Source organism: Neophocaena asiaeorientalis, unplaced genomic scaffold (genome assembly GCF_003031525.2).
Source record: "Neophocaena asiaeorientalis asiaeorientalis breed wild unplaced genomic scaffold, Neophocaena_asiaeorientalis_V1.1 scaffold429, whole genome shotgun sequence".
In the NCBI taxonomy this organism is placed as follows: Eukaryota; Metazoa; Chordata; class Mammalia; order Artiodactyla; family Phocoenidae; genus Neophocaena; species Neophocaena asiaeorientalis.
In genome coordinates this window covers 3,406,151-3,421,765 of record NW_020173550.1, presented here as the reverse complement: position 1 = coordinate 3,421,765, position 15,615 = coordinate 3,406,151, and the positions used below count along the sequence as shown (strand labels likewise).

The following is a 15,615-nucleotide window of genomic DNA, read 5'->3' as shown; positions in this document are numbered from 1 at the left end:
CTCTGTTCTGTTCACACTGTCTCTGCCCCTGGCTCCTCCAGACGTCTTCCTGGTTGGTTCACCTGCTAACGTACCAAGTGCTGCGGCAGATCTTCTAGCCTGTTCTAGCTCTGCTCGCAGGCTCAAAACCTGTCTCCCGTCATGGACGGCAAACCCCACGCGTGTAACAGGCGCTGAGTAAATACTGGTGCCCGACTAAAATATGGTACGATCACACGGGCCGAGGAAAGTGGGTCATCTAGAGGGAAGAGGGAAAGGAAAAGAGTAAGGAAAATGATGACACATTCTTAAACAAAAGAGGCCATTTAATAACAGCATCGGCGTGAGAGCCATCAGGTAGGCTGACCACTTTCCCAGCAGCTCTGGACTCCCGCTAGGAAGCCGGTCAGCCTTCTCCTGGTGGCGTCAGTGAAAGAACCCGTGTGTGTATGCTGGAGGTGAGGGTGGGGATGCAGGAAGGAACAAGGCCCTTTATACAACCTAAGAAAGAGACGAGGACGAGGCGCTCAGGGTTTTTCTTTTAATTATTTACCAGATAAAAAAAGAAAAAATAGTGATTGTTTCTCTTCACCCCCAACATTTCAGTTTCCCAAGGCCGAGTGGGAGAGGAACTTGTTGAACAGTGATTTGTGCTCCTGGCCTGGAGCAAATTCCTCCCCTCTGTCCTCCGTCACCCTAAGCAGGAGGGGCAGGGCCGAGGGCCAGGCAGGCGTCTGCTGAGCGGCAGTGTGGCTGCTGTCTTTCTTCTCCCTGGGGCCAGCGCACTCAGGCCCTCTCCTGCCTGTCCCCCTCCGCCATCCTCCCCGACTCGTCAAAGGAAGTAGAGGGCGGGCCTTCAGGAGGTGGGGCCGGGCGCAGCGCAGGACCGGGGAAGCACACGGCAGACGTTGCCGAGGCCACTGTCTTCTGCTTCTGTTGCACATCCTGGCTCAGATCCCCTGCCCCGAGTGGTGGGCTACAACGTAACACGCTTCTGAAATTCAAATAACCTGCTGTTGTCTGCCAGGCTCAAGAAGGGGAGGTGTGCTCTCGTGTGGCTTCTTCTGATTTATGTATTTAAGTTAATATTTAATTCATTCACCACGGGGGCAAGGCAAAGATGATACCTTTTGAAGAAAGCATATGGGGTTTGGACACCCGGGGCTCTGTAGTCACCTGGGCTTCTCCTCGTCAAGTTCAAAAGACCAAGAGTAACCATTTCTCCAGTCAGCAGATCTTCTTTTGCATAAGATGGAAGAGGCGGCAGTGGCCACCAACCCCACAAGGCCCCTCTCCAACCGTCACGACTCTTGAGCCACTCAGGGGTTACCTCTCTTTCTGAACACCTGGAGAATCTGAACCCCAGGGGAGAACCTTTCACACTGTGTGTTTCTCCATAACGTGGCAGCTGTCTGATTCTCCTTCTTCTCGCCACCGATGGAAACAGAGAGGGGCTGCGAAGAGCTGTGTAACGGACCTACTGACAGAATGAACTCCTCTAAACACAGTGAGGGTGGGGGACGAGGACAGATTTTGATTTGGCAAAGCTGCACGAATCTTTCGCCTTCGCTGGCTGGAACAAAGCTGGTGGGGGAAGACAAACCTAACTGAGCCCGTGGCAGGAGCCGCAGGCTATGAAAGATGACAGGGCAAACACAGAACTGTATAAACTGTGGCACTATAAAGATGAGAATGCAGGGCCATGAGCCCAGCTGGGAGCACGCCTCGCGAGCATGCTTCCAGAAATTCTATCTGTCCCGTAGTAAGTGGTAGCATCCAGATACATCAGAGTGGTTGTCCTTCCTCCTCTTTCCAACACATTCCGAGAGTTTCTCGTTTAAATAACTATGTACACACACACAAGCCTGGTCTCTCTTTGACACGAGGGTCCTTCACTTGAGGGTCCTACAATGGCTTTATAGAGTCGGTTCCAATTGTCTTTTTGGAGATTTACTGCTTGGGACCAAACCTGCAAGGAGAAGAAATGACTGAACTCTATACCAGGTAGGTCTTTAAGGTGAAAGCATCCCAGTGTTTAAGGCACCAAGTCTGAATAATGAGCCCACAGCTCCCTCACCTGACTTCGGTACCCCGGCAGATTGGGCAATGGGGGTGGGACACGTTAACCTCGAGCCTCGCTACTGTCAGCCAGAGGACCACAAGCCCACCAGCAGCCCTGGGAATACAGCTCCGTACCTCCCTCTGATAAGGACAGTTTCTCAAGTTCAGCTTCAAGTTCAGCGTCCGAGATCCTAGGGTTAGGCACACTGTTGGTATAAAACGTCTCCTGGGGGTTGTCGGGCAGATCCGAAGGTTCTTTGGTGGTGTCCTGAAGGAGGATGTCCAATTCCTTCTCCAGTTCCTCACTGTCAAAGTCTGGAAAGAAAAGACGACATAAGGACACATAAAGCCCAGGGAGAAAACGCATTACTGAGTCAAGGATTGAGGACTGCAAACCCAGCTCGGCTTTACAAAAGATGCCCAGGCCTCCTTGAAGGTTTATTAAAAAAATCGTGTGAGTTGGGAGGTAGAGGACACCTTCAAGCAGATATGCTTTTTCCATACACAGAGCCAAGTCATCAAGGAGGTGTATTTTGCTAACACCATGGAATGGACCCTGCTTCTCCTTGCCCTTGAAGAGGCCTAGGGAGTAAGGGACGCCAGAGCACCAAGGGGTCGTTAGCACAGCCTATCAAGGAGGAAACGCCAATTCCTTCTCCTTACTCCTGTGGAGAAGCCCCAGAGAGAGGGGAGGGTGGGCCAGCCCTGCCTGCACCAAAAAGAGCAGATCCACGGCCAAACCTATCACAGCACAAGGAGCTGAAGTCATCTTAGAGAGGAGAGAAGACGGAATCACCATGTCAACTCACCTAAGCCATTGGTTACCCCACCAGCCAGAGTCTGAGAAACTTCGTCCTGGGTGTCACACAGCTGTAAGAGAAAAGCACAACGCCTTGAACTCTGAATGGTCTTTGGGTCTCAGTGTTCAGGGTTACAAAGTAATGCTGCCCCATTGGAGAATCAAGGAAAGCGTCCTCAAGTTCACAGGGTAAACAGTCTGGGAAAGAAGGAAGTACGACGAAGTCACTCCTGTCCTCAGGAACTGCCTTGTGTACCTGTGTCCTCCCACCCCCTCCTGTACCTCTTGGATCTGATCCACAAGGCTCTCTGCCTTCTCCACCGTGACATCCTTCATGGAGAGTTTCAGTGCTCCTACCCCGGCCTGATACGCATTGAAAACCTAAAGAGAAGGCAAAGTTATCAGTGCAGATAAAGAACACTGGGCAAAATACAGACAATATTGTTTCATCTCCAAAAGAAAGCTTTGTGGTTTTTTTCCCCCACCCATGCATGATTCACCCCATGTCAACTGAGGCCAAAACTGGCCAATGGGAGAAGCAAAGGCAGTCCCAAGCATATCCTGAAAGAACCCAGGCCTCCTCCAAACAGCAAAGCCACAGCGGAGGGGATGAGCCGCGGACACCGCAGAGACCAGCCAAGCACTGGGGCAGAGGGGCAGTGGCTACCATCTGATCTGTCTGCGAGGCATAGATCCGGTCCAGGATGCCTTGAACAGTGTCCAGCTTGGCATGCAGGGCTTCGATGCGCTTCTCCGTCCGCTGCTTGGCCTTGAGAGACCTCAGGGCCTGGGGGGGGCGGGGTGTGGAGACACGGTCATGGTCAGGGTCAGACCGGGCAGGCGAAAGGGCTAGAGGAAGAGAGCCCTTCCCAGATGATAAGACCACCCCAGGTTTGTAAAACAAGCTGTGGTGTCTGGGCCACCCGCAGACCGTTCCCCTCGAGAAGGTCACTCCCTGAACTGGGGCTCCTCTCGCTGTGGGCACAGGTACACAGCTGTGGGGGGCAGACAGAGAACTCACCAGCTGCTTCTTTCCCGCTCGGCATGCCCGGCGGGCTTCTTCTTTATACCTACAAACAAAGGGACAGCTCAAGATGACGAGGCCCGAGGACGCGGGTGGCAGGGTCCCCAAGAGCAGCACTTTTAGTGAAGGTACTTTCAAATCTGAAGATCAAATTCATTCCACCCACTGGCCAGAAAAACGATGCCCAACAGCCCACTGCCAAACCCCTGCAGCAAGCTGAGATGCGGGCTGGGCGGGTCTGCCCCTGGGAAAGGCAAAGGACCAAGGAAAAGCTGTTTCAACCCACAGCGGGGGCGGGGTGGGGGGGGGGCGGTGTGCAAACATGCTGACGAGGCACCCTGAAGACAAATTCCCATCCTGGGAGCCAGGAGGTAGGGAATGACTTCCTAACGCCACCAATGACGCTGGCCTTCCCACAACATGGGGTCTCTCCCACTGTAAGAAAGAGTGAACAAGCACACATTCTAATTCCATGTCTACATACCCTACTTTTTGGAGAAGTGGTAATGTGCCTTTAGCAGGGACGCCTTGCATAGTCATTGGAGGGGAAGAGCAGAGGTCCCTCAGCAAGACCCCTGGAAGGCAGAGACCTGTCTCCTTCACTACTCTATCCCCAAGTCCCCAAGACAAGGCCTAGCTCAATAAACACTGGCTAAACGGATACTGGCACGGAAGAGCATAAACACAGCGTTAAAAGCTATACTCTTTGGGGGAGGAATTCATTTTTCTCTCCTTTGTGATAGTCTGTGCTTTCCATGATGGCTGCACTGAACAGTCAGTACTTTCACAATTAGTAAAATAAATAAATAAATAACCTTTTTTTTTTTAAGCGCCCACGGACACCAGCTCTAAGGGCCAGGGTGGAGGTCAGGGGTGCTCAGCTCAGGGGGAGTTACCTCTCTGCTTCCTGGGATAAGGACTCCACCTTGCGCGACAGCAGCTGTTCGCTCTGCATCAGCTGGTAAACCCCGACATCTACGTCGTTGACAGGAGAGACCTTGGCATGTGGGCCCCGGGCAAACTTCACAATCTGAGGGACAGGGACAAATTACTGCTGCCCCGACCCCAAATGCTGAGAAATCACCAGGCAGGGATGCCGGCGGGCATGTCAGTACACACTGAACAAGTGCTCGGTGAGGAAGGGAAGGAACAGCGAGTTTCCATACCTTCTCCCCGTTCTGCTCAAGGACGGTGACTCGCTTCTCTTTCTGCAGCTGCAGTAACACCAAGTAGAAGGTCCTCTCGTCCAGACAGGAGCCCGCACAGAGGGTGCTCAGCTCCGATAGGGCCACCACGGGGTGCGAGGAGAGAGGGGAGTTCTGATACAGACGATACACCTCCTCAGCCTTCTCCTGCGGGGAAAGTGAAAGGTGCTTGCGGGCCCTGATCGCTGCCCACGGAACCCAGAGAGCCCTGACCCCGTGCTTCAGATCCATGATCACAAGGCAAGAGCAGGAGAGCTCCGACCCTGTCTTCAGCTTTGGAAAAGGAAAAAGGATTTGTGTTTTTTTAAACCTCGGAGGAAAGTCTGGGGAACACGGATAAAGTGAGGTACGTAATATATTGGGAGCCAGATGTGTGCTTGCCCTTCCAGCTAGGACTTCATGTCTCTGCAGCTCCCTGGCCTGTGGTCCCTCAAGGGGAGAATGAGGTGGTGTGGTGGGGTGCAATGGCCAGGAATGAGAGCCAAGGCCTGCTGGTTGGCCTAGCCTGTGTGACCCTGGACCAGTCAGTCTCACTGGTCCTCAGCATCCCACTCACCAACTGGAGAAGGTGGATGAGATGATACTTAAATTCCCTGCCAATCCTGGTCTCTCCATTTTTTTTTTTTTTTTTTTTTGCGGTCCGCGGGCCTCTCACTGCTGTGGCCTCTCCCGTCGCGGAGCACAGGCTCCGGACGCGCAGGCCCAGCGGCCATGGCTCACGGGCCCAGCTGCTCCGCGGCACGCGGGATCCTCCCGGACCGGGGCACGAACCCGCGTCCCCTGCATCGGCAGGCGGACTCCCAACCACTGCGCCACCAGGGAAGGCCCTGGTCTCTCCATTTTTATGCCAAATGGCAATCCTGCAAACCGGAAAATTATTGAGTCTATAAAGAGTCTTATGTGACAAATGGGTGGGATAGGATTTTTGTGAGAAGTCTAAGAAATACAAGTTCCAAAAAACAATGCCACTGTCTTCCTCTTTCATGGAAATTACACTCTCAGTCTTCTGTAAACAAGAAATATTTACCGAAGTATGCACAGAATGCTATGAAAATACAGGGAAGGAATACCAAAGGAGTTCAGCAATTGCTCAGAAAAAAAAAAGATCGTTGAGCAGACTCCTGTAGGGTGAATAAGTCATTAGGTGAAGTCGGTGGGAAGGGCATCGTGGGAAGAGGGATGGTCACGAGTCCTTCAACAGCAGGGAGTCTGAGTCCAGTGTGGTGTTTATGGATGCGGGTGGGAAGGGCTGAGACAGCAGAAGCGCTTCTACCTCACACAAAGTGTAATGTATCTTCTATGCTGTCCTTTACTCTGCAGATGGTGGGTAGTCCCTGAAGGGAAGGCCATGGCTAGATTAACAGAGATGTAGCTGACAAAGGGGAAAGGATGGATTGTAGGGGTTAGGCTCAGAGGCAGGGAGACCACTGATACAAGAGAATACGAGGGACTGAACAGGGCAATGGGAATAGGGACAAAGAGGGAGGGATTCAAGCAAAAGTTAAAAGATAAAACTGGCAGTCCATGGTAACTGGGTCTGGGGGGAAAGGCAAAAGAGGAATCTGGGATGACTCCTGGGCTCTGGCTTGAGTGACTGGGTGGATTAACAACAAGAATTCAGGAGGAAAAGCATACTTTTAAAGGCAAGACAAAACATTCCATTTTGGACATGTTGGTTTGGGATGCTCGAGATTGTACAGGAGATAACTGGATATAAAATTCTGAAGCTCTGGGCTTCCCTGGTGGCGCAGTGGTTGAGAGTCTGCCTGCCAATGCAGGGGACGCGGGTTCGTGCCCCGGTCCGGGAAGATCCCACATGCCGCGGAGCGGCTGGGCCTGTGAGCCATGGCCGCTGAGCCTGCGCGTCCGGAGCCTGTGCTCTGCAACGGGAGAGGCCACAACAGTGAGAGGCCTGTGTACCGAAAATATATAAATAAATAAATAAATAAATAAATAAATAAATAAATAAATCGAAGGAGATGCCAGGACGGGAGTTATATTAATCTGAAAGTCCTCAGCATATAGAAGGTAATTAAAATCGCAAGTATAAGTGAGTTACCCAAGAAAATGCAGATAGCAAAGTAATAAGCTGAAGGAAGACCAACATTCAAAACGTTCGGGAGACGAAGGAGCTCACAAAAGCGATCCAGAAACTGCTTGGGGAGAACCAAGGAGAGCCTGCACTGTAGTGACAACAAGGTCAAGGTAACGGAAAAGTTTAAGGAGTGAGTGGTCAACAGTATCCAAGGCAGCAGAGGGGTCTGATAAGACAGAAACTAGAGCTTTCATTAGATCTGACTGTGCTGTCAGATAAAAACATTTACTGCAAAGCTACTGTAAGAACGGTGTGCTGTCCACACACACACACATTAATGGTACACAACAGTAACAAATGATGTTAAGACAACTGGCTACTCATTTAGAAGAAAACAGCTTTTCTCTACCACATATACAAAACTACATACCGAATTATTAAAACTTAAATTGAGAAAATGGAAGTATAAAATACTTCGAAGAAAATATTTAAAAAATATGATAACCTTGAAGTAGAGGATGCCTTCCTAAGCATGAGCAGAAAATTCAAGAGCCATGAAGGAAAATTTGAGAACTCTGACTGTGGAAATATAAAAACGTTTATATAGTAAAAGACATCATGGGCTTCCCTGGTGGTGCAGTGGTTGAGAGTCCGCCTGCCAATGCAGGGGACGTGGGTTCGTGCCCCGGTCTGGGAAGATCCCACATGCCGCGGAGCGGCTGGGCCCGTGAGCCATGGCCACTGAGACTGCGCGTCCGGAGCCTGTGCTCCGCAACGGAAGAGGCCACAACAGTGAGAGGCCCGTGTACCGCAAAAGAAAAAAAAAAAAAGACATCATAAATAAAAATGAAAAGCAAACAAGAGACTGGGAAACAATATTAACATCCCTAATACTAAATATATTATGTATCTATCTATCCCTAATAAAGAACTCCTACAAATTAATATAAAAGACAAAGAATCCAAAATAAAAAACAGGCAAAGGATATAAAGAGGCAATTCACAGAAAGGAATATGTAAATGGCCAGTAGATAGGTGAAAAGATGCTCAAATCACCAATAGGAAGTATCATTTTTGTTCATCAAATTGGCAAAATTTGAAAGATTGCTGTTATCCAGTGCTGGCAAGGATGTGAAGAGACTGGACACTTCAATGCAATCTTCGTGAAAGTGTAAATTTACACAAACTTTTGAAAAGCAATTTGGCAATTTCTGTTAAAATTTAAAATGTACACATGCACTTCTAGAAATCAATTCCATAAAAATAAAAGTAGAAGTACATACGTGTAGGCACGAGGCTGTCAAAGAAGTATCTTTGTGCAGTAGGGAGAGATTGGAATGACTCAAATATCCATTTGGTAACTACTGCATAAATTGTGGCGTGTTTATAGATTATTCCGCAGCCATCCAAAAGAATGAAGTAGATCCATATTGTGTAGGGACCTGGAAGGATGCTCATGATATACTAAGGTGAAAAATAAAAAAAAGGAGGGTGCAGACCAATAGGTGAAAGCAGATTCCATTTCTGGAAAAAAAATGGAGTGTATGTATATACATATGTATGTATGTGTATATTCATTTATTTACTTAACTAATATTTACTGACTCTCTACTAGGTACCAGGCACTGTTCCCAGAGCCCATGGAACTTCTCCTTCTGGTAGGGGAGACAGCTTATATAATAGATAAGTAAACAAGTAAATTAGATTTCCAGGAAGTATTAAATGCAAACAAGAAGATACAATGGAAAGTAATATAATAGGCTCAATAAGAAAAGATGTGTGTGTTTTTACAGACACAAGCAGGAAGGGAATGGACCCAAAGAGATGGAAATGGGATGAATAGAAAGGAAACTTTAATTTCTTTCTTTAAATTTTTAAATAGCAAAATCTATGGGCAATTTTTACTTTTTGGTATTTTTTTCAAATAAAATTAAAAATTGCTGGCTGCTTTCTGTTTAGACTTGGGAAAATCAATTTACTGCAGAAACAGGCTTTTTTGTTTTATAAAAATATCCAGATAAGACCCTTTATTTTCACACATGAAAACAAGTCTCTAACCCAGGAGAAAACCGTATCTTTGAAGTCACCATATATTTGATAGCAGATGTCACCGAAAGGGAATAAGTGTTAAGTGTTCTATTTAGTGATGTAAGCTGGGTATGGATTCAACAGTCCATGCCCCTGAAGAGCTAAATTTATTTTTCTACCTAAATAGGATTAGACTACTTTGCTGTCAGAAATTATTGTTGGTCCTTAGAAGATCTATGTAATTCCACTCCCACCCCCATCTCTGCGTTTGCTCTCAAAAGACTGAGTCTAAAATCACATCTGTGGGGATAAATGGATCTACCTCTCTTTGCTCCAGACTGGAGAACACCGGAGGTAAAAGACCGCAAGGAGGGATGGAGGTGGCCCAGAACCACCTAAAACACCCCACGGTTTCTGTGGGGTCTTGGCTGAGCCCCGGAGGTCCTGGAGGTCAGGGCCCTGGGAGGGGAGGGGGTACAGGGCAAAGTGGGAGAGGTGTTCCCCTGAAGAAAATGCATGCTGTTCAGTCAAAACTCCCGGGGGACAGAGAGACCTGGTAGATTTTGGAGACCTGCTCCCCAGGCCGAAGGGTGGTGCTGGGGGGTGTCTGTGGAGGTGAGGAGAAACTGGAGCTTCTCATGGGGCGGGGGCGGGGGATTCCGACCTGCGTCCAGCAGTGTGGAAGCCTCCAGGGCTATGCAAGGGCCCTGAGGTTGGGCTTGGTCTGTGAGTTTCAAAAATAACCACTGTCTCCGAGTCTACTTTTGCCACCTGGTGTTTAGTCAACTTTATAAACACACACACGCACACACTTAAGGTTACTATAACCTCGCCCACAGCAATCGGGTGGAACGATGAGGGTGAAGCAGGTCTGCTCTGGGTTAAAGGGTGTGTGGAGGTGAGGACGTGGGGACAACAAAGCTTGGCCGAGAAGGAGAGACAGAGCAGTGACTAGGAGGGGCCCCAGGTCCCACCAGGAGTCATCCTGAGATGGGAAAACCAGAGTGGATTTAGAGGCTGAAGAAGGAGAGCACCGACAGACAGGGCAAAGGAATATACAGATCTGGAGGGTCCCAGATGCCACAAAGGGTAGGGACAGACTCGCGAGCACACGTGGAACACAGGAAGGACACTTCATCCTCTGAGCCTGGGGAGAAAGCAGGGCTCAGAGGAAGTCAAACTGGAGGTGGGAGGACAGACAGCTGAAGGCACGACTAAGGGGATTCTACCTTCTCAGTGCAGTGACTGCAGAGATTGCAAGGCGTGTGGGAGGGCCGGGGAGGGGAAAAGAAGACTGGGCTGCCGAGTGGCTCCCAGGGCCCTCCTAAAGCTGGGGACCTTGAAAGGGGCCCCAGGCTTGGCGATACAGCGATTTTCTCTGGCAGGGATGGTGGACCATGGGGCTGATCTAAGGTGGCCGATTTGCTGGTGTCTCTGGTGTGGCCCGAACGCTGCAGAGGCGCCCGAGGGTGTTGATAAGGGAAGCAGTCAAGCAACAGCTGCATGCTCTGGGCTGCGGACGGAAGGCAGGCCAGGAGGAAGCGGAGTGACCAGGAGAGCATGAAGGGATCAAGGGCCTGGTGGCTTCTTTGATGGAGGTAAGTAAGTATGAAAGAAGGACATTTGAGCCCAGTTCGCTGATTTAGGGGAGGGCAAAGCTGAAAGTCTAAGGTCCTCAGAAAGAAATTTTTGTACATAAACCACAGAAGGCAAAGCATTTTCTAAACTTTAGTTTATCATTAACCCCTACAAGTACGGAAAAGAATCAACCGTGTGTTAACTGACAATTCCTAGACAGAGGCTCACCCTTGAAATGTACAGGTCCAACTAACAACTAAAGACTACAAAGTACAGCGAAAGGGAGGCTAGATAAACTCAGTTATCAACTCTGTCACCGTGTAAAAAAGATCCGTTCTTTTTCTAACCATTCACCCAAGCAACCCAAGGAACGTGGAGGGTCCTGCCACCACTCCAGATGACACCCAGACCTCTTGCTTCTGAGTACCCACCTTAAGAAGCTCTAAGGCCACGAGCACCTCCTCGGCAGGAACCTTATTATCCCCTAGCATATTGGAAAGAGTCCACTTGAGGGGCTTCAGCAGGAAGACTCCGACCCCCCAGGAGATCCAGCTGCTGTCTACACTGGCCATGAAGTCTGACTCCCGCTGCAGCTCCCCTCGACTGCAGGCAAAGAAAGAAAAAGACATGTAGTAGGCTTACTGCAATGTCCCCACCTCCCTCCTTACCCCCAGAGAGGAATTTGGTCATCATCATAAACACCATTTACCGGGCACCTACTCCGTGCCGGCTACTGTGAGCGGTACTGTTTACGCTCCAGCTCTAAGCCTCACAATTTTCTGCAAGAAAAAATTGAGGGACTGAGAAGATGACAGAGGCCAAAGCTAAACTACGATTTGGCTCCAAAATGCAAGCTCTCCACTAAGACTACAGAGAGGCACAGGAGGCCACACAGCCTATGTTGAGACTTCCCGTTACAAACGGAGCTCAAAACGATAAAATGAAAACAACAATAATGGATTAATGTCAAGAGCAAGACCTGAGGAAGAATACAAAGACGTTCAGAGGAAGGGTTTTCTGCTATTCCTAGGCTTGGGTGGAGATAAGACATAGGCATTTCATGGTACTAGTGTTAAGTAGCTAGCTTCCCCTGGGCCAGTCACTATGCTAAGGGCTACATAAGGAGTATCTCTTCAAATACAATAAATCTAAGTACAATTATCATCACATTTGATAACTGGTCAGACTGAGGCTTAGGGAGGGGCATATAATTTTTCCTCGGTCACATAATTTTGCACGTGGCAGAGCGAAGATTTGCACCCAGGCCATCTGGCCCTCGTGCAAAGCTGTTATCTACTCTGCTATGCTGCTTCTATGGAAAAATATCTCCCTGAGAAATTCTTCAGGTCCCAGACCCCATCAAGCCCCAAGGGGCATCAGTGGAGTGCCAGCAGTCAGGAGAGGAGAAATCGAGGTATTAAAGGTCTCTGGGTGGGAAGCGGCAGAGTATGGTCCTGTTGTAATAAGGAAGCCCCGACTCTTCCTGCCCCTCACTGACTTTTTCAGCTACTGTCTCCCCACGCTGGGCATGAACTCAAACTGTCCACAGCACACTTTCCTAGAAAGGTGAAGTTCCAGAAATGGCTTGCCCTATCAATGTCAGCCAAGGGAAGGGGGCTGGGGAGAAGGGAGATCTCTTAACCAGGAAGAGCAGAGAGCTGAAAGCAACATATCAAAGTTGACTTTCGTCTTCAGTCACGGAGGGAGTCACTGTGCTAGAGAGGCTGCTCTGGGTATGACATATACAACGTGAAGTGCAAATGCTTTAGAATCAGAAGACCCCGGGGTCCAGCCCCGGCATGGCCTCTATCCAGCTGTGTAACCCCCAGCAAGTCGCTCGACCTCTCTGTGGCTCAGCTTCCTCTTCTGAGGATAATTTTACCACCTCACCCACAGGACTGCTGAGGGAGCCAGACGGTGTAGGCATAATGCCTGCACGCTGCGAAGTGCAGTACGTCTGTTTCGTGTGCATGCTACCGCCTCAGGAACCTCCAAAACCCTGCACCTGTCGCACAGGTAGCACCTACAGGACGTTCTCGGGTCACCAAGAGAGGCCAGACACATGACCTGTGGCGGGGATGGGGTGGAGGCTGCTGGCAAGACCCGTACAGGCCTCTTCCCCACCACTACCTTCTTAGCTCTGCCCTTCCTTAGTTCAATAAATCCTGTCTCACAGACCTTCTGTTCCGGGGTTATTCAAATGTGGAAGCCCCTACGAAATAACTACATAACGGGATTCCAGTCCAGACAAATCACTGTCACCTTCGCCAGGCGGGCTTCTTCTCTTACCGTCTGGATCTCATCTAATCTCTCCCTCTGAGGGGCTATCCTGGCCCCTCAATCTCCCCCCATACCCCGCCTCCCTCTCCCTCCAAACACCCCTAACCCGGCCTCCTTCTTCGCCCAGTGAGCAAACACAGACGGCTCCTGGAGGCCAGACCCCGGGCTGGTCGCGGTGCGCTCCGGAGAACGACCTGGGTCCCTGCCCGCGGGGAGCCGCCCCGCCCCCGGAACGGGCCCGCCCTCACCGCAGCAGGTCCTGCAGCACGGTGGCCAGCCCCAGCGGGACGCTGCCCTTGCGCTGAAAGGCCTCCTGCAAGTCCCGCAGACGCAGGCGCACCACCCCCTGGCGGCGGCTGTGGCTCAGCACCAACGGCGCCCAGAAGCCCATCTTGCTGTCCCAGTCGGTGCTGTTCACTTCGCGACTCCTTTTGAAAGCGGAGAACAGGAAGGACATGCGCTCCTCATCCTCCTCCCATTCGGGGGGCAGTAGGCCCGCCGGGTCTCCCCCGGCCGGGGCCTCGGCCTCCCGCTCCGGGGACCACATTGGAACCCCAGGCCAGCCGAGGCTCCGAACACAGCCCTAGCCCTGGTCCCCTTCCGCCCTGGTTCCTTCCCGGCTTCCGTTCCTGGGCCGCCTCCTCCTCTGTCATTACGTCACCGCCGCGTGAAATAAGTCCCTGCCTCCTCACAGCGCATGCGTTTCTCTACCGGCTTGCTCCAGGAGGCGGGATGATGACCCTATTTTCCGAGAAACTCAGAGCGCTTGCGCCGACCCCTCCTCCCGCAGCCTTTGTGCGGAAAGGAGGACCTAGCGCTTGCGCGGCGGGAAAGTGCGTGTCGTGACCCCCCGGTAATCGTGGAGTTTGGCGTGGTGTTGTATAGAGGCAAACGATTACGCTCAGACTTGCGGTGGTTTCAGGTAGTAGGACTGGAGAGTCCCGCTAAGGGGCGCCAAAGGCACCAGGATCGCTCGCGTGGATCACCGTTTAGTGCTCCTCGACCAGGCGTTCTTACTTCGGACGTATAATTTAAACTTCCAAGTTAGCTTCCGTTTATGGTAATATCAGCGGATGAACGAAACTGTTGGTCACGCAAGCTCTGTGACAGTATATACGCCGAATTACAGGGATATATATGGTTCTACTTGCTCCCCACCTTCTGGAGTGTCCCTCTGTTTCCTACTCAGAATCAATATCCTATGGATCCCTTAAGATCCAGCTCAATTCTGATCGTCCTCGAGGAACTTCCCTGGCGGTCCAGTGGTTAAGACTCCGCGATTCCACTGCAGGGGGCATGGGTTCCATCCCTGGTGAGGGAACTAAGATCCCACATACCACGCGGCGCCCCCCGCCCCACCCCAATCTTCCTTGGAACCGTTCCCGACTGTCCTGATGATCTCTTTCCTGGACTGAACAATTTAGCATTTACTAATCTGTGTCCTGATGTTTAAGCAATGGCTTAAATATCTACCACGCATAGTGGTTCCGTAGAAATATTTCATAAACTGGAAGGTGAGTAACTTCACTGTTGCCCTTCTAATATCTTAGGATCTTGTTCGAGTCTCACAAAAAAAACCTCATGAGCAAGAAACACGTCCAGTGTGTTGAGAATAAATTGGTTTTCTTTTTAACTGAACCACTTAAAAGGCGAAAGGAGACCGCCGCACGCATACTGGGTCTCGGGACTGCTGGGCGGCGAGGCTGCGCGCTCTTCTCGGAGCCGCTCGCTGCAGGAGCGAGTCCGGTGCCCCGGCCCGAGCCTGCGAAGCCGCCGCCGCCCCGCGACGACCACCGCCGCCCCTGCCCTGCCGCCGCCGCCTCGGGACCAGCTGTATGATTAGGCCACAGTCTTCAGTGAGTGGACATATTCCTCAGTTCTGTGGTGTTCTTGGTCACACGTTTATGGAGTTTCTGAAGGGCAGCGGAGATTACTGCCAGGCACAGCACGACCTCTATGCAGACAAGTGAACTATAGAAATTCATTTTACTCCACAAAGATGCCCCCATAAGAGTGGTTAGAAACAGTGATTATTTAATGTCTGTCTATAAATCTCATTTTGTGCTGTTATGGAACACCTCCATTTTGAAAATCTGCATTGTACAGAAGCACATGTTTTTTAAGGTCTCCAGACAAAAAAGCCTTATAGTTAATTTTAATGTTTGCACTTTGGGGGTAGAAATATTTTGTTATTGTAGCTAAAACAATTCTTAATCATAAAATTTCTGAAATTCTTGTAATTTTTTTTCATACTTACCTGAAGTTGTTTACCAACTTATTTTTGTTTGAAGTGATTCCCAACCTCTCTTGCAAAAAAAAAAAAAAAGGAAGTGGGTTTCTGGTAATGAATTGAGCAGACGTTTAATATTTTATACGCCTTTTGAGCTCTGTAACTTAATATTTGGATACTTGACAATTTGTTTTATTATGTAATGGATAAAATGGTGAGGTGTATTAACGTTAGCTCAACCACATATTTATACTGTCTGGGAACATGTGTTTATAGTTCTGTGGGAGAAATAATTTGTCATTGTTCACCAGCTTGTAAAAATCTAGTGTGAGAGCTTAAACATTAAATAAGTGATGAAATGCAAAAAAAAAAAAAAAATAGAGTGAAAGGAGTTTC

At 49.9% G+C, this 15,615-nt stretch overlaps 1 protein-coding gene across 1 annotated transcript; it reads right to left on the bottom strand.

Annotated features, from left to right (window-relative positions):
• Positions 1-506: 506 nt before the first annotated feature.
• CHMP7 (charged multivesicular body protein 7) lies at positions 507-13,601 on the bottom strand. Its single transcript, XM_024747769.1, has 10 exons — positions 13,238-13,601; positions 11,141-11,312; positions 5,030-5,215; positions 4,760-4,893; positions 3,861-3,909; positions 3,507-3,626; positions 3,122-3,220; positions 2,850-2,910; positions 2,176-2,355; positions 507-1,948 (listed from the first exon to the last, which is right to left on the bottom strand). Exons 1-10 carry the CDS (start codon positions 13,534-13,536, stop codon positions 1,896-1,898), a joined length of 1,353 nt encoding a protein of 450 aa, XP_024603537.1. The 5' UTR covers positions 13,537-13,601; the 3' UTR covers positions 507-1,895.
• Positions 13,602-15,615: the final 2,014 nt, after the last annotated feature.